This window comes from Echinococcus granulosus (assembly GCF_000524195.1).
Source record: "Echinococcus granulosus chromosome Unknown EG_S00001, whole genome shotgun sequence".
Lineage (NCBI taxonomy): Eukaryota > Metazoa > Platyhelminthes > Cestoda > Cyclophyllidea > Taeniidae > Echinococcus > Echinococcus granulosus.
Genome location: NW_020170381.1, coordinates 527,629 through 551,417, shown reverse-complemented (window position 1 = coordinate 551,417; position 23,789 = coordinate 527,629). Strand labels below are relative to the sequence as shown.

The 23,789-nt window shown below is 40.0% G+C and overlaps 1 protein-coding gene across 1 annotated transcript; it reads right to left on the bottom strand. All coding sequences in view use genetic code 11, as the record gives it.

The window, feature by feature from the left end:
- Positions 1-5,315: 5,315 nt before the first annotated feature.
- Positions 5,316-21,879, bottom strand: EGR_00059 (Homeobox protein ceh-10; the record flags this gene model as incomplete). The annotated part of the gene is made up of 4 exons (XM_024489308.1): positions 5,316-5,441; positions 8,397-9,422; positions 12,643-13,268; positions 21,789-21,879. 4 exons carry the CDS (start codon positions 21,877-21,879, stop codon positions 5,316-5,318), a joined length of 1,869 nt encoding a protein of 622 aa, XP_024355986.1.
- Between the last annotated feature and the right edge of the window lie 1,910 nt (positions 21,880-23,789).

The window sequence follows — 23,789 nt, the reverse complement described above, 5'->3', positions numbered from 1 at the left end:
GATTGATATGCCATTCACCCAGAGCATGGTTTCAGTGTTCCAGTTACAGGCTATTTTCTTGCACCTTTGCTTTTCCTACACTTTTACCTCAATGCCACTACGGTCGTAGACCTTTAAAGGTATGAAGCCCCTCGGTTAGCCACTGGTAAGAATCAAATACCATGCCACGACGTGGAGCTAGCATTAAATATAATGACTCAATGTATTTTTTTCTTTATTATCTTTTCTGCAATTAAAAGTCCAAGGGAAATGCCCGCCTTCCATACGGCTGTATGGTCTATCAGACCATGCATACTACAGTCATATTGGCCAAAAGCGATTTTAGTCTTGTAGATGAAAAATACCCACAATGTAAACAGAGAATACTACACGAATTTGTATTTTTTCCAAATTACGTCTTCACCCAACTTCTAGTATGCACTTTGCGTGGACTTTCTGTGGCCCTTTTGGCACTTCTGCTATAACATTTTCATTCTTCACTTTGGCGCGCACATCGGTTCCTCGTCCAATTTAAAGTGCTGAGTCATTAAAAAGAACTTTACCGCATTCCACATGATCGGCAGGTGATGCTAAAATTAACGAGATGGATCCCTTACACTCTCATGGTCACTTTGCATGACTTTATAATTCCAGTATAGCAAAGAGGCTGACATTTCGAAGGTCAGTAAATGGAGCGACCGCACAGATTAGAGATAACCCTTAATAGCACGAAAATTTACAACTTTGTCTCTAACTGCCACTAACAATAGCTCATAAGTTCGTGGGTCTTTGCTATGCATGGCACAACTCCTGAAAGGCATTTCTAACTCACTTTCATTGGGTTTTGTGATTAAGATGCATTAAGCATTAACCGACAAAGTTTGCAATTGTTATTGTAGCTTTGGTGGATTTAAAATGGATAAGGACAGTTGTATTTAAGTGTTTAATCAAAAGATGGTGTATGGCTGAATAGTTAAATGACTTTATTTTTCTATCCACAAAAGTAACTATGCATGTAAAAGTTGCTGATCATTTTATGGGTTAAATTCGAAAAAGTTTTGTTTAAATTTTATTGTGGGAAATATGTCCATCCATATTTTCCCCATTATTTATCACTTCCGTTAAAGCAGGCCTTAAAAGTTACTACCACGATCTACTATTCCAATTCCATCTATAAATCCCGTATAAATTTTTAGAAGTTGTTGTGTCGGTGATAAGTGACCTCTCTTATTTCGCGTTGCAATTACTAGCTAGTTGGATTGATGCCTATTGTGACGCATAAAAATCTATCTCATTTGTTACACTGATGTTAAGCGCAACCAGCATGTCCAGGCGCTCAGTCTTTTTGTACAATGAACAGGGCTGGTGGTGATTTTTTATTCACGAATCAGTAAGAAAAGGTGTGCATTTCTTTTGCAAACAAACGAACAACCAATGGATGAATGGGGGTCACCGATATGTACACAGAAGTGAATGACACTTAACGGAACTCAAACGGTAGGGAAATTCTGATTGACAGCCCAGTCCAACTCCCCATGCCTACCTTCCGGAGGATGATGGTAATGCCTGCCCCACCAAGCACTCACAGTTCATTTATCCTGCCTAATGAGGTTGTTACTCACCAACTCATGTGCCTAAGGTCACTAATTATGTCCAGGGATTCGACAAAGCTATCGACCACTGATTATTGCAATTTGCTAGTTTTTTACTAATATTTAAAATCAGGCGCTTGATATTGCACAGACGGCTTGTATTTCAGCTCAGGAATGTATCACTGTGATGCTGGTGCTTGCACAGTGCCCGTTCTGGGTTAGCCGACGGATTTGACGCTCGGGTCATGTGCAAGGTGTTCGTGTCGTCTGCCCTCAGAGTCATGACAATTTAATCAGCCCCAATGGCACGCTTCAAGTCATGCATTAAATCGGGCGCGGAAGCTTTGAGGAACAAAATCTAACGTTTACACTGCGGATACTCAAATACTTCGGGAATGCGCCAATACCCTTACTCTGTAATTACAGCTTTCACATCGCATGACAGTAAAATTGGCATCTCAGAGCATCAGAGCTAAGCGCAATTCTTTTTAAGTGCTATTTGCTGGAATCACCCCTGCCATTCCATCTTCAAGCAAAGAGGACTTGAAGACTGCTATCTGTGATCATCCGTGTTGGAGACAGTTTTGAGCAAATCATTCATGCTTTCTGGAAATTACGAGAAATCTCAATTTTCATAAGTTTTTGGAACATCAAGAGAAATAAATTCTAATAACATTAGACAGACCCATAATTCAGCTTACAGGGAAGCTGTAAGCCATAGCCCTTCCAAATTTTCCATGGAAGTGCAGAGGTTTTCTTGCTATCCAGAGGACATGCTGGGATTATGTGCAATACTTAAGTTTTAGTGCTCCCAATAACAGACTTAGGAATAGCCCTTTGCTTTTATAAAGATATGCACTAACTGTTACCACAAAAGCACTTTACGGTACACGTCCCCATACTAACAAACGATTCGAAGTTGCCATTAGTTCATAGGCAGTAAATTGAGCTCAAAAATAGTATTAAAAAACTCAATATCCTATTTAATGGAATGAGCATCCATTAAACTATGCAAAATCATGATTTTCCTTCCACAAATCGTCCCTAATAATTAAGGGTGAAAACCGTTTCACTCATTGATGTTGTTTGTTGTCTTTATTTCTAAAGCACCTTGAGTGATAATGGGTAAGCTACCGTCATCTGCAAACATTTGCTAAGTGTTCTTTTATTTTACGGGAGGAGGCACACACCCCAAAAGCATTCTTTTCCCAACGGACCATTCCTTTTTCACCGAGTCCCTCTTTCACGCATCCATTAAAAAGTACGTGAATGTGTGACCTGATGGAAAAGCAGTCAAGGGATGCAGTGCGTTTACCTGGTAATGCGATGTGAAATTGATTTTGGGCATTAACCAAACCAATTATACAATTTCAGTGATCACATCAGGCTCATCAGTGTACGTTCAGAAACAAAGACTGCCTACAACGAAGGAGAATTGTGCCAAGACCTTGACAATGCTGGGGCTTGATTGACTCGCACTTCCAAGGTGCGAGTGAAGGCTTTCCGTTGCGTTCCAAAGGGAATAATCCTGGCTTTGGGCGGATATCAACCCGAAGTGTGCCTCACCGAAAATGTAACGTGTGCGTAAATCGCCTTCAGTAGGTGACGTCCAAATTAGGTTTTTAGAGCAAGCGAAATTCCCAAAAAGTTTGCTACAAGGTATGCACCTTTTATAAGGTTTTCCTTGCAAGGATCTTTGAGAGGTACTCCACTTTTTGCAAATGCTAGTGCATCTAATTTATTTATGCGATTCTGCTCTTAGGTTTGTAGAGTAGTCTAAGCTAGTTTAAAGGATCTCCACTATATTTGCCCCACACATCAATTTGGCATGTTTTGTTGATACGCAAAATGCTCACGTGTAAAAGCTGCAACGACATTTGACATTGGCAAATGATGTTTTGCAACCTTTGACATAGAAGTGAAAGTTACGTAAAGTGCTATTCATCCATTGAATTGGGGTTGTTTTTTCTTTGTCACATGAACGAATGTTGTGGGTTAAACAACTGGTCCTATTCCTGTCTGGTTTTTAAATACAGCAGAAAATAACGTAATATGATAGAGAAAGGTCACCTCCCGTTGCGAACTTTGATATGAACTGATAGAAATAGTAATAACTTAGTTAGCGGTGGCTAATGTGCTAACCGAGACAAATACCTTCACAAGTGCCTTATCAACCGAAACAGACGAAAAGACAAATGTTTGTCTTAATATCAAAACGGCCGCTTTAGTTTACAGTTCCTTCTTAATTCTTAGCTTGCATCGGGAGCAGTCCATCGTTGTGCTTCATGGCTCTTGTTTTGGCCAGTAATCAGGAGACTTTCCCAGCTGAGCTGGTGTTGAAGTCTACGGATGAATGACATTACATAATTCAAAAGTTTATCAATTTACAAAAGACTACAATAGAATTCAGGTTTTACGTTTCTTCAATTGGAATGAACTGATTTGAGAGATACGAGACCATTACTCTCGGTACTGCATTGACTTTGGGGTTGACTTACAGACCCTCATTCAAGTATTCTAACTCTGAATGCATCTGATCCTCAGTACAAGAAGTTGGCAGACTTGTAAGTTATTAGGTGCTCTTTAATATTTAAGTAAAGACATCATTTACAGAATTTTTTCCTTATCCAAGAATGACCGGTATAAAGCATCTTTCTTTTGGACCAACTTTATTTTCGACAAAAGCCATATCCCACAAATCACGCAGTCACCAGTCAGCAAGGTCCTCTACCAGTGCTGCCCCTGATGTTGTGATAAGATGCTCGTTCTAATGCGACTTTTTCAAGCTAGAGATCTGGCCTATGCCACTGAATGATCAATGACGCACATGATTTACTGGGTGCGACCCTCATCGTATAAGTGTCTCATTCTATTCATCCCATGCGTCATTACAGAACGATGGAATAGGTCAAATCACCATCTATAAATAATGTGTTCATTACCGTCTGTATTCGCATAGCCTTAGCTCTTATTACAAGAGGTTAACTCTAGGAATTCGCGAGTCTCGTCTGCATAAGTGCCTGTTTTAACATAAATGCGGTTAAGGAATGCCAAAAGTGGGATTTAACTAAGGGACATTTTCCGTAATATCACTTTATTGTTTCGCATTTTCGGGATAAAGTACCTTCCCCTCCCTAATCTTACCTGGTTTATTTTAATGCAAACCATTAGTGGTATACCTTTTGCCGTGTTTAACTTTCTCCGTCCACATTAAATCAGATAAGGTTTTTCTGCCTTGGTGACTTAAAGCACACACCTCTTAATTCATATGAGGAACCTAAAGAATAGGTGTAAGACTTCTTATCTTCCCACACCCGAAAGCAATACTTTTAAAAATTGCTACTCTTTCATTTATAAACCCGAAATTTCTCTTGGTTACCTTGCCAATATTATTTACGTTAAGAATAATTGGATTAGAAAAAAACGGACAATGGTGGTAGGAGAGGGAGGAGACAGAGAAACACAGAGGGAGATAGAGGTAGGGCTTCGTCACATGATTGTTAGCTTCTTATAGCGAGGTAGTGCGAACACAGTACAAAAATAAAATGGAAACCGCCCCACAAGTGTGCTCCTACCTCCTGGGTGGAAGGGAAGGTAAGGAAGTGGAGAAAATGGAGGAAAGAGGAAGAGAGGAGGTGTGTGGAGGACGACTTGGGACAAACTGGTGACGAGAACGAGAGCGGTGGATGCAGCATTGCTTGAGGCATACTTCATCGCCTGTCTCCTTCACTTCGCTGCAGGCCTTCAAATGTGAGGATGTAGAAACGCATTGCCCATAGGCGTACCGTAGGCCACTGCTGCAGCTGTCTGGATAGGCATCGCTGTCCCGTTGGCATGTAGAAACCACTCAGACGGATCGGCTGTCGTCTGCTGAAGGTAGGAGAAGCATGTTTACCATGTTGTTGCATTACTATGGGCGCTCTATTGGTCGCTACGTAATTGCTCAGCATGTTAAGGAATATCATCTTTAGGCTTTTTGCGAATATTGTTTCATGTAATTCATATTCAACTGAGATGGCAAGGCCTCTGTTACCTCATAGCCATGGTCTGGTGTAAGGTTATTTACTGTAAATATCTGCACTTGTAAAATTACTATCAACAGTGACTACTCAATCAACAGTAACTTCTGCGACTGAAATTAGAGAGCCGGAGAGATTTAAGGTAAGTTTACCTCAGTGAATGCGTACTCCATGGTATGAGGAGACTCAAATTTATGCAGTGTGTGAAAAAAGAGCTCTATAGAAGTATAATTTGGGAAACAGTGCGGAGCTGTCACATGGCATGCTTGGCTCGGCAGGTATAACTGGAAATTAGGGAATGACAGTGAGTTAATGCTCAAAGAACAATGAGAGCAGGACTCTGTTGACGGTGACGAGGATTCAAGTGTCATTTATGTCACAGAGTGTGGGAAAACTAACCACAAATCAGGTTTTTTCAACATTCACCTCATGTATCCTTTGCCAAGCCTACAGAATGCTAATATTAATTTCATCATTCATAGGATCTAGTAGGCTACTTTGGTTCTCCCTCTGGTGGCAACTTCAGTGCTGATAGATACCAAATTTTGTTCCATTGTATGGCAGCTTATGTGTCCTCATTTCCCTTTGACGTTTGGGGCAAATGGGGCGTTCAGAACCATGGAGCACTATATTTATTTGTCTTGTATTCTTCCAAGGTAAAAATCATCGCCAAAGCAAACTTAATAAAGACCACAAGGCGTGAAACAAAACTTTAATATAAAATTTTCTTATTGCTTATTCTGAAACTGATAGCGAAATTTTGAAAGGCCTACCGTTAACTTTGAATAAAGTAGTATTGTAAGACGTGGTGGAGATTCATTGGGGTCGTCGTAACGCGAGGTGCATATTGAGCAAAAAAGAACATGCAAATCATGCCTTTTGAAAGGGCGAAACGCTAGTCTGGAGGCCGTGATGAAATACAGTTCGTGCTTTCAATCGAATCTTCAGTAATACCCAACCTGACAGTTTTTGGGTCCTTCTTGTGCTTATCGTAAGCAGGGGAATATCAAAAATTTTTAAACAATGTCCAACCTTACGGACAATGGGTAAAATCATTGTTTACTAAATTTCAGGTAGTAGAGGAGTGTATAAGCTTTTTTATATTCGAATGTTAGAAATATTCAAAGGCAGTAGCCATTTACAGCAAAGGTCGATTTGAGATACTATTTAAAAAATGGGCAAATTAGCAAAAAAGATTTCTATTACAATTGCTTTAAGATCATACCTTCTCAAAGTTTACTCATTAGTCACTTTTAAAAGCCTTCGTAAACGTTACTTTTCAAGTATGATATTTCATGTCTAATAATGGATAATTTCTGTTCGCTTTTAATCAGACACAAATATGGTTAAGTAAACGAATGAGCGAAGAAGTGAGTAAGTGAATTAATGAACGAATGAATGATAAGTTAGGAATGAATTAACCAGTGGGTATTTTATTGGTCGTAGTAAGATCGTGCCTGGATTTAGCTATCCCCAAGAAGCTAATTGAGATGCAATATTTAACTTCCTGCCTTCTGTCTGACAGCTTCTACTTTTTTTACAAATCAGTGGATGAAAGTGACAGGAAGAAGTATGCATCCTTATACATTCGATTAAAATTCATGCACTTATGGGGAATGTAGTCTTTTAAAAATTTCCATGCTCACACGAAAACAGCTAACGAATAAAGACAACACTTAAAATACAACTAAACACATACATTCATTTCCACTCAATTGGTTCTTTTTAAAGGAGCGACCACTATTGGAATGCTAAGCTGGATCTTGTAAGTTTAACGGAGGTAGCTAAATCACGTAACAAATTCTAGATTCGAAACTCCACTCTGACCCAAGCTCTGTTTAGTATGAGCATTGCGTGCGTAATGTGTGGTTCATTCAATGTGCTTGCAAGTAAGAAGGGAATAGACTAAAGTGCAAAATTTTGGAGTGAATTAAACACACATTAAAAGCGACTGTCACTGAAAAGGAAGGTGTCAAGAGGAATCACAAAGTACGACTTGCTGATGCAATACATGGCAAGATGTAATGAGACAGTGAATGCACAAACACACATCAAAAAACAAAATTTATAATTTCGTGTCCTTGAACTCACCTCAAAATCACCTTCATCTTGACGAGATCTTAAGTGCTCTTGTTCAGATCGCCAACCCAACTGAAAGAACATGCTTCCGTCATTAACACAACTGCTCTCACATCGCATTCAAAGCTGGTAATCAATCATGAGAGTGTTTATTTCCTTCACCGGTTACTTTAGTATTCGATAAGCAATTTTAACTTTTGGCTCTTTTACTGCGAGGGTATTTTTTAAATGCGAATGAACCTTTAATGAAAGCATAGGTGATCTGAAAGGTTATGTGAATCATTACAGGTGGTCTCCGGCAAATCTGCATTCCCAACTAACATAATTGATTCTCAAGTTTTGTCTTCAGCTAACTCCAGGCTGAATTGTGTATGTGAGCGCAAACATACTAGTTGGATGGTACAACTAGTAAATAGATATGTAAATCTCAATCCACTATTCCAACAGTTAAAAGTAACCGGGGAATGTTTATTTTGATAAGGAGCAATTTTGTCCAGAGATAGTCATTTCCTTCGATGGCGAGCTAAGCTAGAATCTGGTGTTGCCCTTTACTAATACATGATAACGCAGGCCTACCGCAAGGACTGCTGTAGAGAGGCCATTATCTTTCAATATACTTAGATTTAGGAGCCAGGGATAAATCTTGTACTGGGACTATCTGTTTAGATTCCCACATGCTTATATCAACTTACTCAGCTAACAGCATGGTTTAGGTAAAAGAACTTACCACATTTTGCCATTGACTTGCCATAGCCGAAATGGTCTGGCCCTTTACGGAACTGATTGGGTTCTCAATACTGGGAGGAGGTGGAAATTGAATGGCGGCGGTACTACTGACATCGTTAACTATCTCGTTGGTGTCAGTAGCCAGCGAAGTGTAGATCGAGTGGTGGCCGGGTCCATGAGAGGATGGCGGTGGCGGCGGTGCCACATGTGAATGGTAATGGGGAGGAAATTGCCCGTAAATTTGGTAGGATATCATTTGAGCTGCGGGAATCTCAGTGAGGGTACTCGACGGGAAACACTGTGGTGGTGGCATGTAATTGGGGATCTCAGATTGCGGAGGCAGAGGAGTGGTCACGGGTTTTACCTCCCCCATGTCGCTGTCTGTCTTATCGTCTATGGGTGACCAGCTCTCCAGCCTGACCACCTTCGGCGAGGTAGGCTCACCCTCTTCATTATCCTCCTCGTCCTCATCTTCCTCCTCCTCCTCCTCTTCCTCACTCCCACCCCTTGCATCACCATCTTCCTCCTCCTCAGCGTCCAGCTGACTAACAGGGCCGCTTTCCAGAAGAATGCTTTCCTTCTTGATGACCATTTCTTCTTTCGGCGAGGACGTCTGTTGCTCTCCAGGTGCCGCCGAGGGTGGTTCGCGTTTCCCATTGCCCTCCTCGACGCTCTCTAACTTTCTATTAAGATTGCCAAAAAGTGAGGCAGCGGGAAGAGACTCAACGAAGCCTGCAGTCTGAGTATACGTAAAAGGATAGATGGCTGAGGGGGTTGGTGTGGTGTATGTCGTCGCGGTGGAGCGGTACATGCCCACCTGTGTCTCCAACACTGCTCCGAGTTGGTGGTAGCTGGGCGTAGAAAACGAGTGCTGAATGGCCTGTTGCTGTTGCTGGTGGTGATGTTGGTGGTTGTGATGTTGCTGCTGCTGGATTGCCAGGGCATTGGCCTGTTGTTGCTGCTGTTGCTGAGCGCGTTGCTGCTTCTCCTGTTTGCGATGCTTTGCGCGACGGTTCTGGAACCACACCTTTAAAACAATACACATGGGTTAGTGATCTTTCGATCGGTAGAAAAGGGTGGTCTACCGTTAAAATTTCACACATTCTGCCGTAATTACAGGTTTATATCCTTTACAGCAAGAGTGATTGACATTTGAAGGTGCTAAGGAATTTATCCTTACCAGTGTTTTGTTATATATTCACACTTATTGCTTGTTTATTCATTGATAACCGCAAATTACGCCGAAGATTAACAATAAAGAAATGCATACTAAAATTTCATGATGCCTCTATGCACCTTGGCAGTACAAGAAAGGCTGATAACTGCTTTACGAGAGCAAAGCATAATGCGCTCCCAAGTGATACCATGGATGTTAAAGTGTCGATCTAAGACTTTCAGCTCGAAGTGACCTCTCTTCCAGTTAGGTGGCGATGAAGTACCGGTACTACGCGATGAGGCTAGAGTTATTTTTCATATCACTGCTGCAGCTTATATGTGACAGTTTTCTCAAGCAACAGCCTCAAGCACGGCTTGCGAGAGGGAGAGCGAGAAGGCTAATAAGAAAACGTGATGCTATTACCATCTCTCTTAACGGGTTGCAACCGGCACGCTAGTAAGACTACTACCAGCTGGATAGCACCTAGCACTTTGTGAATGGCAGGTTTTGCTCATTTACTCGCCACCTGACCTCTGATTCCAGCCATCATCTTAGTTTCATTCAAAAATGGTACCTAGACAAATAAACATCTCGACTAGCCTTTACAGAATTCCCTTTCAGCCTTGACAATCTGTATTTCCTTTCCCTCAAATCGTCCTGTAGCTGGCTCCTTAATCAGCAAACAAATGCATCCAATGTAAGTGCATAGCTTAATTTACCGACATCATTTTTATTCCTGGCGCACTTAATACATAAGAATTTGCCTATATTAAGTAAATAATCGTGTAAGTCGGTAGTTCCTATATACTAGACTGTTAAGTGGTGCAAAATTGTTAAAACCCGATTCGCACTGTGGAGGAAGCTACAAACCGAGTACCATTCAAGTTTCAATTATGCATGCGTCTGAATAGCTACCAACAGAGGGGACTGGTTTTGTGTTGGAACTTTTCCATTCAATGAACGTGAAGGTGAACTCTAAGGGGATGCCACCTGTCGAATCTAATTTTCCGTTTTATTCCTCAGAGAGAATTAAGCATATATTCTCAGTCAAATGTGAAGAAGACTCCCTTAATTGGCGAAACCTTTGGGACCACAATTATCAGTTAACTAGTAGACTAAACTTTTATCCACAGGCTCATTTTAGGCATCTTTGGAAGAAAGCGTCGATGTCTTCTAATACGATTTGTGGGGATTTCGTTTAACTTAACCGCGCACAGAAGGAAATAGCCAGTGACTAAAGGAATCTTATCTTTGTAAATATTGAAATAGCCATTGATGTAAACGCTAGGGGGAAAGTACTTTTATGTTAACATCGAGATAATAATGTACAACTCCTTCGTAATTCCTCCAAGGACTACCCTTTTAGAACATTAAAACTTCTGGTAAAATGCGTATTTTTAGCCGCCGCAGTCTTGCAATCAAATGATATTTTTAAACTTTCCCAATAATGATGGGAAAACCGAGTTGCTGCTAATATTTAGTATGTGTCATGTTTACATTGAATGAATAGTTCAATTGCATAAGGTACGATTCACACCTTCTCACAGAAATATTGTGAACGTCTTTACTATGGCATTTCTGTTTGTCCACTCGATGCCGCTTAACGAAATGTTGCAGTTGCGGAATACAAGGCGCCCCAGATACTATAATTGCGGATAACGGGATGGTTGCGGTTACAATACGTCGATCAGAGCGATGCCAATCTCCAACGAGGCTTTAATAACTCAGGAAGGTTATAAAGACACCTAACTGGTGGGAATGCTCGACGATGCTAGGGTTTTATCATCTCGCCAACTTTTATCGACTTGTTGCTTCCCAATGCATCGTCACAACTTTAATTGTTACTTGATGACTTTGTGTGAGAATTCAACAAAGATGAAGAAGCAGTTTAATGTGGAAACATTCCATAGATACCTTACTACCGACCGATTTCGGCATATCATTATCTGATCAAGTGTTCCAGCGCCTTGCCGTAAATACTTTTTACCAGAGGTTTAAAGCGCCTTGTTGCTCTATCAAGAACCACATTTTTTTGTTCTCTTTTAATGGCAAAGGCTTTATGTTTATTGCAAGCAAATTCACATAACACCTGACGTTTGGCATAAAGACTTCAAATATTTTAGGCGTAAACTTCACCAATTAAATGTTATAGAATCCAAGGCGCTGAAACGGAATGATTGCGGAGGTTGTGTAGATTTTAGTGAGGTCTCAAGAAAAACTACATCTTATGACTTTCTGCAACTTTCTAAATAATTGTTTTCACTGATGATACGATAAAAAGGTTGACAAAATTTATTACATTCCAATCAACTGATTTTGTAATGTGAAGATAAAACATTCATATTTTCAAACTGACCTAAACAGTTAACTTCACAAACCCTAATATTTCCTCTTAGAAAAGGGTTTTAATCGAGATGTCGGCATCCAAAGAAGTAAGGATGTTGTGCTAGCTTAAAATAGAAGGCTGAAAAAGGCTGGTTTTTCGGTGTAATAAAATTAAAATGAACAAGTTCATTGGAACCCAATAATTCGTCGATGCAGCCTCTCGTAACTACGTGAGTCATCAAAAGATGAGTCTAAACAAGCAAGCAGATTCTTTCTGACAATAGTGGAACCTCTTCCTGAAATAGTAATGACTGCCAAGGAACTTTGATCAACGTAATTTATGATGGTAAATAATGCATAATTTATTATTATAAATGCCTTTAATGTTTTCCATAAATGATTTGGTTTGATCACCTCGAATCTGAATTGTGACAGTTTCAAAACTCACAAAGTGTTCATTTCCAAAATTTTTAATAATATCTACCTCTACTCTTGTAATTTCTTTTTGCAAACAATTCCTTTTAGCTAACAAAGTATTTTTACTTAGGTTTCGTTATCTCGAAAAAATTGTAAATTGAAAACCCTTTCACAAAAGCACCATACAGGGTCAGTCACTTTTTTCCAAAGATAAAACATCAAACATTTTGTTACTGATAACAATTCCTCGATTTCATTTTTATCTTATTTATTCGGTTTTCACCTTATCTGTGATGTTATCTTGCCAAAAATAAGGAGCGCCTTAAATCTTAGTTGAACATAAGTATACCTGAATTCGAGCCTCTTGGAGTTTCGTTGTTTTTGCAAGATCTTCACGACAGTAAATATCCGGGTAGTGCGATCTACGAAAGGCCGATTCCAATTCATCCAGTTGTTCCTGGCTAAATGTTGTCCTATGCCTCCTACGTGTTGGGGTGGAACAGATGATCGACGTGGCTGCAGCAGCACTGGAGGTTTGTGGGAATTGCTGCATCGTAGTCGTGGTTTGTGTTGGTGGCGGTGAAGGCTGAGGTGGAGTTGGTGTCTGGTGAGTATCGACTAGAGTAGATTTTGTCGGCACTGTAGGCGAAGTGATGGAGGTTGAGGAGTTGGAGCCTCCTGACTGGGAGGGGTTGAGACAACTCTCCGATCGCGTGGGGGTTGGGAGACTGCCCGAGGAGAACACCAAAGAGGAAGTTGCGGCGTTGGCGGCGCTGGTGGACTTGATTCCGGGTGAGGCAACTGTTGCAGTTGCGGCTATGGTGGGTGCGGCAAAATTGACTGGAGCAGTGGAAATTTTACCAATGGATGCGGAAGAGGTTGACGTCTTTTGTGCCTGCCGAAGGCTCACCGGTGTAGTGGTCTTGTCAGCCGGTGAGGTTTGCCGAATAATCGGGATGAGGGGAACTTTTTCCTCTGTTCAATCAACGTTGAAGTTTTCATGGAATTTTGCGCAATTGCAATGAACGTAGCTGTCGACCTCTACTTTAAGTATTGATTTTTAATCAACCCCTACTTATGGTTGGATAAATCGATACTGATATACTTCTATCGTGTGCAAGCTCCATTGGATACCAGTTATGCTGTTGAACAAAACGAGCTTATGACAATAGGATCTGTCGGTATTTTCATCAAATTTAAAGTAATTTTATCAAATTACTTGTGCTTTAAACTTGCGTTTTTTCTCTCCGAGGCACATCACTTGCAGAGCTACAATCTTATTCTTTGAGATGATCAGGTAGCTGTCACAAACAGCCTACGGAATTGTATAACAAGAGCCACATAAATAATAGATCATACAAAACAGGAAGCTATCACAAAATGTCATTACACACTATATGCTAAGTGAAGCTTTGATCAATATATTAAGTGCAAATTCTGATTGGAAATCCCAATGTAGGTTACTTATTCGCGAGCCGTAGTTTTAAAGAACACCTGCCGTGGATGGAGCGAGAAGTGTTATAGGAACTTCTAAGCCTGTCAACCAGAACGCGCACTACCTCCTCCCACCACCTTTGCGTCATGAGGTGGGTGCACGTGTACACCCTTAGGCATGCATGCAACAAAAGCGCACAAATTGGCCATAGGACTGTCTGCGCAGTCCACTCCACCTCCTTTCCCCAAACTGCCGTATGAGACAATGGTTTTCACTAAGTTAATTTATCCTTGAATTTCAATTCCTCCTGCTAAACATTACCGTACCGGAAACGGATCCCTTTTATTAAAGACTCCTAACAATGAATAAGGCCTGAATGGAACACTGCCTTCATGGCTAAATTTTAGAACAATTTATCGGTTGAGTTAGTAAAAGAACTTTTAATAAAATACTTAAAAAGGAATTATGTCTGTGCATTAGTAATGTACGACAAAGATATGAGCCTCTGGTTATCTAGGGTAGTAGGGAATTGAGCTAGGAGTGCATAATTGAGGCTGAAGTAACAAGGAATCATAGATTGAGCTCACCATACGTGCACATGCACGCAGGCTGGTGAGAGAATTGCAGGCAACGAAGCCGGAGCCGGCCTCTTCGTCTCCTCCATTATGGCTACAGGTCAAGTTCGAACACGCGCATCTAATGAGCGGAACACCACTTTCAGGTAACAACTGCTACCAAGGTGCCCTTCATTCGGCATAAATGTAGGTCCATCTAGTCTATGCGGTGGTCATGTGGTTAAGAAAAAGCTAGCTCTTGTGCATGCACTGTGAGTTAACCTTTGATAACTTTCATGATTGCTTATAAAATACTTGCAAAGGTCTTATTCCTTCATCTCATGGTGACTAATTAGAGGACGTATTTTTAGCCTGCCAGTTAACATTTCTAATGGAAGAATGAAAGGCCTTTCACAAATAGTGCTAGTGAGAAGCCGTCATTTAGACGCGGCCGAAGGCAAGCTTCAGTTCAGAGTAATTTCGATTCCTCTGGGATTTCCATCCTTCCCATTGTTATTGGAAATCCAATGTTAATGGAAGCAAAGTAATCCTTTTTCAGAGTCAGCATTGCTGTTCATTAACACCAGGCAGAAACAAACTTTTGCTTTATCTACATGCAGTATGAAGTAAATACACAGCTTTATTTCATACATGCAGAAAATGTGTTTAAAAAAACATTTTTTTGCAAAGTTGATAAAGATCAACTAACCATTTTATATGTTGTGCTTAGAATAAAGGTTTTAGAATTGGTTTGAAACTAAATATCGGTACCTACATGTGATTTAAAAAAACGACTTAGGTTAGATGGGTATAGCTTTGTCCATATAATTCACCGCTGCTTATAAAATGAAAAATGGTTTTCTAACTTGCCTGGTGTCGAATTTCTCCTCAGAGAGTTGGTGCCAATATCCTTTGAACTAAGTTGTGCAGAAAGCACAGGTGAATAATTGGTTTGATTCTCATTTTCAATGTTGGGAAATTGAGTGCTCGCAGATATTAAAGGTTCGGGTGAAGTGAAATGCAATGCACCCGTTGTTGATGGGACTTCCGCGACTGGAGTTACTTTGCCAGGTTCAAAATGATTAATGTTTTGATACATATTCGAAACTGCTAATAACTCCCCCGTGGTAGTGTCAGCCAAGGACATTGCTCGATTCATTTGTGATCTGAGCGCACTGTTAGAGCTAGATCGATTGCCCTTCACACGTCACGCCAAGTCTGGAAATAACTGTGCGATCTAAATTCCGCTCATACCATCGGCAAGGTTCAAATTTGGGGCTACCCCAAAAATAAGATGTTTATTGGTCCGCACAGGTCACATTCTATTGGCTGCCCCATAAACGCGTGCTCAGCTGCCGATCGATAGGCTTATCGCCAACGCTTGGGTGTTGATTGGTCTACCCACGAATTTACCTTAGGCGAATGACATACGAAGTTAGATGCTCGTGTGCAGAAATCATAATTTTTTTTTCGGCTAAAGAGATGTAAAAAAATAACTTCCGATATCATTGCATCAAATCGCAAGTATCACTTTCTCCATTACCATCCATAGTAGAAAATATTTGCATAATCAAGATACTGGAATCACTTGAGTCTCATAGATGAATTACCAACGATGGTTTGGTGTCACCTTGCATAGAGCATGAACTTAGTCAATCAGAGTAAATATGCGGACAATCGTAAACAATCTAAGCGTATTGAATGTAATTTTATTTAAAGGCAGCTTAACGCTGGATACTGGTACCTCGGTTCGCATAATGCGCGTGAATATGTGAACAAGCAAATATATGAGCTATTTCGAAAATTCGTCTGCATAATTTTATCTTGTCCATTTGGAAAAGTGTTCCAACCTTAATGCCGAGCACGACACGAGTAGAGTTGTGTACCTTTCGGGTCACTGATTTGCAAAAAGTTTCTATTCGTACTTGTGGCACATGCTAAAATTACCTATAAATTTGACAAAAAGGAAATGGCAATGGCGAATAATAATTGCCTGCTCCTTTACAGCCCATACAAGTTGGTTAATACCCAGTAAGAACCCCATTGTTGTTAACTTATACTTTTTCGTTCACTTGGCCCACAATGAATCACTCAAACTGCCTTAGAGGCTACTTTGCTGAATGCAATTTAGTGGCTGATTTTACTCTCATAACAGACAGATCTTTTAACCATTTCTTTTCAGGAATGCCTTCGATAATTAGTAATCCGCTTTAACTTGTGCGAACCCACAACTCGTGAATGAATTAAAGGAGAAGAGTATCAAACACGGTCAGAGGTGCTCTTCGTGAGCGACAGGAAATGAGTAAGTGTTAATTCATTCCGTTGCTCCCAAGTTGCTTTAATTGATTTCACAGACCAATCTTCCAACTAACAAAAATTGATATCAGCGCTCATTGTAGGTTTCAAAACATGCCGTTTAAAGAACCTCAAGTTAAGCAGATATAGACTTACCTCTCTTTAAAAAAAACAAGAAATGGGTTTGGCATATTGACTGAAATGAAACACCTATTTATGCCTTAAGTAACATTTTATATATTTTGAAGATTTTCGATGACAAAAACATGTTTTGAAATGGTTTTGATGATTTGAGAAAACACTATTTACAGAACTATAAAAATATATTGCTTTCAAGCTCATAAATGAACAAGTTGCTGATATCTACTTTTGTATTCATATTAATGCTTCACATAAAAGTCTCGTGTTTTAAAGGAAGCAATGCTGCTCAGCCCAAAACTTTAAACAAAGATGAAGTAGGTTCCTGGTCCATTTTAGTTAAAATAATTAAAATTGAAACATTCATCAAGTATTCAGTCCTAGACTTGCAGAGATGAGGTGAGGTGTCATTGACTGCAGAAGCTATTACGTTATGCATCCAATAGAAACATTTGCCTTCCGAAAGTAAAAACTTCACAATAATGGCTTCTCTGAACGCTTGACTTAATGCTTGCGTGTAAAGTTGCATGATTTTAATTACTTTTTTGCAAGGTGACAGGCTGCGGAAGGAGCAGCTTAGTAATTTTCGATCGTATACATGCACGATGGTGCAGACCCACTAGTAGCTTCCTACCACTTCTGCTGAGACAAACTGACATGAAATGTAAGCAGTGAAGGAGATTGAGAGCCCCATGTTATGATGCTACAAAATTCTAGGTGCAGTTGCATTAGGTATTCAGTAGGAAGTTGCATATACCGATTGCAGTCCGCCTGGAATTATCGAAAATTCTTCCGATTTCATTGGGCATTCTTGAGTAGAGCCGAGTAGTGCTTGAATGTCTCAGATCACTTTATTTAGATTGATGGAATGCCCCATGCTGTTTAGCAAAAAACGCTAGGATTCGCATTCTGGTTTAAAATGAAAGCCGTGCAATTTACTGAATTGTCAAATGAAAGAGGCGAGCGTATGCCAGTTGACTGAACGTGTCAGTGGTTAAAAAGTGGGGGGGTGGGGGCAGCGGCAATCGCTGTCGAATCAACCTGTTGAGAAAGTTGTAAAGTGCGTCACTCGTATGTCTAAGGCGATCACACAGCTGACAGGAGGCGCTTTTTTCAGCCGTTCTACCCTGCAAAACACCTGACAGTAATTCGCCATGAGACAATTGTTGCACAAAAATCGATACTCATCGATGACGCATCCGCATCATCGACCGGCAAAGGCAAAGAGAACGGGACGTAGTGCTTGTTTTGCCACAAAGGCCAGCAGTTGTGGCTTTCAGTAGCTTTAATTTCATTCTCACTGTGGCGCATTTTGCAATAAAGCCAACTGAGAACGTCATCAAAATAGAGGTGTCAGGTATGCTACTATGGGGGTTAGTCACCAGAAATGATGACATGCAGTGATTTAGAAGCACCAACATCAATTCTAACGTTGAGAGAGGTGTTAGGTACTTTTGGAACACTTTATATAGGTATCGTTTATTGCATAGGGCATTCTTGTTCATTAATTAACGCAACGATTTCTGTTAATTTTATCATCTTACAATCTAACACTAGCTCAAGATCCCCTTCTTCAACACCAAAAATGCATAACATTTTCTTACACTACAACGTGTGGAGGCAAGAGAGCATGGTAACAATTTAATGGCTTAATATGTGCCTCAAAATTATTCACTCCAATAGCAATATGACCCACAATTAAGCAAAATCACGAATGCTTTCATTCCTTCCATTTGTTTCATATACTTTTGCATGTCATCTGTGAATCACTTTGTATAAGCCGTCAAAGCAGCTGTCGAGATAAAATTTTAGTAAAAATAAGGCGATTAATGATAAGTTCTACTGCTTCTGCGAACTATCGTTTATTTTATGAGCCATTTCGAGTGTTTTTACTGAATTTCTGAGTGTCCAATTTCAGGTCTGAAATCAGGGCCTTTTGTCATCAAATATAGTTGCCCCTGGATTTCTTTGTGAGAGAAGACTCACATCATCGATGAGTTTTCAATGCTCAACGAAGATTCACTTCGGTTCTCGTACTCGACTTTTTCACTTGATGGACAGATGTGAATGTTGTTGCTCCATTTTGCTTGCCTTAGAAACCAGATGTGTAGTATAAATGCGTGGAAATTTAGCGTCCCACATTATAGCACCATTTTCACTTTTTCAAGTTAATTACGTCTCGTTTGCGAAGTGCCCTAAATGTGCAAGAGCTAACCAGGGTTATATGTAGCCACTACACAACCGAGTAAGCAATAACTTGGAAATTTTTAATAAAGAATAATATCAGAACCAGGGTTTTTAACAACGTTCCACCGTCTGTGCTCACAAACACTCGGAGAGGCGTGTTTATCACTGCGAGAAGCAAATTGAGTAAACCAATGACTAGATGTAGGAGTGTGAAAAGCACCCTAGGAAGGGAGGGCACATTGCCTAGCTTTTACCCAACGTAATTTGATTAACTCCATAGCCATCAGAGGGCACGATGGTTTAGTTCCTGCCAAGAACTCTTTATAGAGGACCTTTTCGAAGTGAAGTTAACCTCAGTATAAACCCTCCTTCCACATCATTAAGTAAGATTTGAGTAGATGAAATTTCGGTTGGCGTTAAAAGGATGCAAACACCTCTTTTATCACAGCACTTTTAACAAGTATTTTTTTTAACATTAGCTTTAACAGTCGATGCAATTCATTGAGTGTGTATACGCATGGAAAATGCTCATCGAAAAGGGAACAAAGTTTTGGTAGACTTTTGGGATGTAATGAATACATAAAACGCGCAATGACACCAGCATGACAACCTGTCCCAGTTCTGTTTGTAATATATCGTGAAAACTTGAACTGTGGTCATTATACTAATAAAAGCATGCCGTTTAAGTGTTAAGACATATCTTGTTTTAATGCCAAAAAAGATTGTCTTCATTTGTTTTACATATTTGATAGCATCGATTGTGCATGGTTGTAAAGCCTAGGTGCAGTCTTTCCAAACTTACAAAAGTGAGGTGCCAACTATGAGCTGCATCTTTCCGCTTCTACCGTATATCATGCTCCAAAATATACTGGAATGAATACAACAGGTCTAAGTAACTTTTTGAAATGCATGCGAAGGAAGTTTATGGGATTCAGAACACAAATGTATTGTATCGTTCATTGATGCGTGTAGATTTTACTAAAATAGGTTCATCTGGGCTACAAAAGTGCATTTTCATTCAGAGAGTATTATTCTACCAAGTACATAAAAAATACAATGAAAAGAGTTGGCCTTTAAATTCTTGTTGAGCACTATTGAGTCAAGAGCCGCACTCTTTGACATACTTCACCTAGCTGACTGCCGGCAAAAATCAGATTTCTCAAAGAACTCATCTTCAGAGTCCTGTAGTGGGTTCCCAGACCTAGTGATATTAAACAATATTACGGAAGGCTAAAATTGCATACATCAGTTCCAAATATCCTCCCAAGGTCTGTACACTACCAATCATACGATGCCTATTTTCATACCGTTGATGCCAACCCAACCACCCATCCACATTCGATATGACTTCAGGGCATGTAAACTCTCTCATGGAGTACAATTTGCAAAAGAGTTATCTGAATTGGCCATCAACCCAGATAGCCATCCAGAAAAATAATTTTTATCTAAAGGTAAAGGGGAAAGAATGCATCACATCCTTTGCTGTATTTATTACAGCTAATTTTCTTTCATCTACAGGATGTAGTCGTTTTATTAAATTTTCCAACGATAGGGTAATATCGAGGAATACTTTAGTGTTTAGGATCTAATCATTACCTAGTCTTTTAAGTTGGCAAAAACAAATCTGCTCAGAAAATATCTGAGTCTGGGGAGTTTCCTATTGCCTTTCAAAAAGATGTAAAACAATAAGCGACTCCGAATGCATAAAAGGAATTTTTAACTAACTTCATACTCTAATAGAAAGGAGGAAGGAGTACTATTGAAGCAATGTATGTCACCAACGGTTTTTCAAAAAGTAAAAACCAGACTCTGCATTTGTCTGTGGCTTTACATTGTCAATCTTTCACTTTGTCTTCGACATCCACATTTGAAAATCTGACAAAGGCGTCTATTGCGTAACATGACAAACGCCTCTGGAATGGATGGTTGAAACGACACGGCGGTGTTAACTGCAAAACATCGGTATGCATTTTTTGATTATTATCTTTACTTGCAGGCTTGCTAAACAAGTTAAGAATGACTTTAAGCTTAGCAACTCTCCGTGGAATTATTTTATCAACATGGATTGGAAACAAAGTCATTTATTTACGTCGGAAGCATTACAAGTTTTATGCAATTGTATTATGGCGACTCGTTTATAATTTCCCTGTTGAACATATCGTTCGGTTACTATTCACATGAAGTAATGGATTATGTACAATGAGTTCATCAAATTAATCCAAATATAAAAACATTGAACAAAACCATAAATACTTATTTGGGTCTTCATAAGTAACGCCTAAACACACGACTTACAATTATCATCACTAGCTGTGAATGAGCCGTTTTCGCCACCATTTAGTGCATAACTGTATTAAAACATAAATCCTTCGATAGACCGTTTGTAGATTAATCTTAATCTGTGTATTCCTTACGCCTACTAGGAAATAACCAATAAATCTTAAACCAGGCACAGCAGCATTTGAGTATAGGTAAGGGGAACATTCAGCAATGCTTCTGCAGTCTCATTGGACCCATCCATGCCTCGACATTTTGACATTGTATGATTAAATGACTGCCAATCAAAAAGTACCCTATTAGGATGGCTAAACACATTATAATTCCAGTCATTAAATGTGCTGTGCGTCTATAATAACATGCAACAAGCAATGTCTCGTCTAATGAAGATTAAATGCTATCAAAGGGCTCTCTCGTTACAATTCATGTCTAATAGCTTATCAAGTGCTTGCGTCACAACACCACCTAATTGCGTAACACGCCCCATTCACGCTGCACGCCGGTTTAGTCAGCCACCGCCTTTCTTCACCTTTTCTCTTCTGCTGGTGTTGGGTTTTAGCATGAGTTCGCACACGCACATACATGTGCACGTGCGCACACACATGGTACCACCAGTTCCCTCCGGTACCTCCTCAATGGGAGTTTCTAGTTCAAGGGTACGTGCAGCGGTGTGTCCAAGGTCCCGCCTAGTCTTCTCCATGTACTCAGCACCCCCTTCTCACATCCTTTGAAGTAATTAGGCCTTGAAAGGCTTTTGAATGCCCTACTATGTGGATTGACAGCTTTAAAAGAAATCGGAGGAGCTCTGATCACCTTATTTCTTCTTCCATACCTTCAAATCATGGTTCAAAGGCAATGAGTGCTCACGTGGAATAAATAATAAGGAAACATTTTAAACATCGGTTTAAATTAGATAATGAATATTTTAATAGTGAGTAAGATGCAATCGTGGAAAATGTTCTTGATTAGTGCTGCCGGTTTCAACTTTGGCTAATGCCAGTTAGTTAGGTCTATTCTGTCGTATAGATTATATGTAGAGCACTTCTTCTAATAAAATAAGTTAAACTCACTTAGACTGTTTCTGATAATGTATAAAATACGATTTGGGTTAAGGCCCCTTTGAAAAAACTTAAAAATAACTACTTTTACCAAAACCAGTAACTATTTTTTTGTAGAAATCCGTGCAACCACTTTTCCCGATAGTCGGTCCATCTACTGCTTGACGTTAAGTAGAAAGTCAATGCTTTGGTGCATTGAAATAATTTCGACAACGCCACCCTCGACGGTGTTTAAAAGGTGGTTTCCATAGATCATAAAGATGACAGCCCTTTCTGTAAGCCTAACACAATATAAGGATTGTGTTTGATCATAGCATACCTTTTGATCAGCGTTTTTTGACGCATGCACTAAAGGTCTTTAAAACGATTCAAACTGATGAGCGTGAGGGGGCAAAGAAACGCCGAGAGAACAGGAGAATAGAGCAGAAGAGAAGATAACAGAGATGAATTTTTGATTTATGTTACCACGAGAAGATGACCTGTTCGCCTGCCCAAACCGTTTTAGTACCAACTTAGAGGCCCAATTCACTACAGCGCTTTGTCCTCTAATGCCTTTTCAGTACATTGGTGGTACCACCAACGCCCTTGTGTCCATTGGCATTCCCTACCTTCGGATCAGAACTTGTAGCTTTGCCTAATGGCAATAGAACACCATTGCAAGTCAAACAGGTGGGTGCACGGATTTACACGTATTGGAGGGCGCAAATATTAATGGATGCGGGGATAACAATCAGGCGACCGCGTAGATGGTTTGATTTGTTTACGCAGTTTCGGCAGATAGGTAAACAAGCATTCTTTGGACCGATTCGGTGTAGCAATCACTTGGTAAACGGCGGTGGAAACTTACGAACATCATGTAGTAAAGAAGAAAGGAGTAGATATCTCAAAATCAACATGCGCCTTTAAGTTCAAAAAGGTGTCTCAACAGCTTCAGGCTACGTTCAAAATCAAAACTTAAAAAGTGTAATAAAATGTAGGCTTAGATTTTTAGGCGAATGCTGTGAGAAAGGCCATACAACTCTTTGATACTACCGAGAGTTCGCAGATGGAATCGAATATGAAGGTTCTGCATAAAATTAATGCGTCTTAGATGATTAGGATTGATCAGAAAGCATAAAGTATGGTGAAAGCACGCATATGCCACTAAATGCAGAGTCTAAATCTATGCACAATCGGACCAGCAGTAGTGATATTAAGAACATAGGGGAAATAATCAGTCTTAATAATATGATTTAACGAGCATTCAAACGTACCAAAACATGACTTTATCCGTTGTTGCCGGTGTTGAGAAGGAAAGCCAAATAAGTGAGTCTCATCAGAGTGACGAGGTGGTATCGGTCACACCATCACGGCAACTTGAGCGAGCCAATAGTAAGAAAAGCGGATATCGCTCTGCTCGAGAGCCGTCCAATGGACAAAAGAAAGGGACAGGGGTAAAAAGAGGACATGGTGGGGAGACTTTCTTTTTGTGTTCCTATTGGTCAGTTGCCACTTTCAATGGTAAAACTACCTTTCTAGAGAGCATAAAGGGTGCTACATTGAGGTGGGTTAG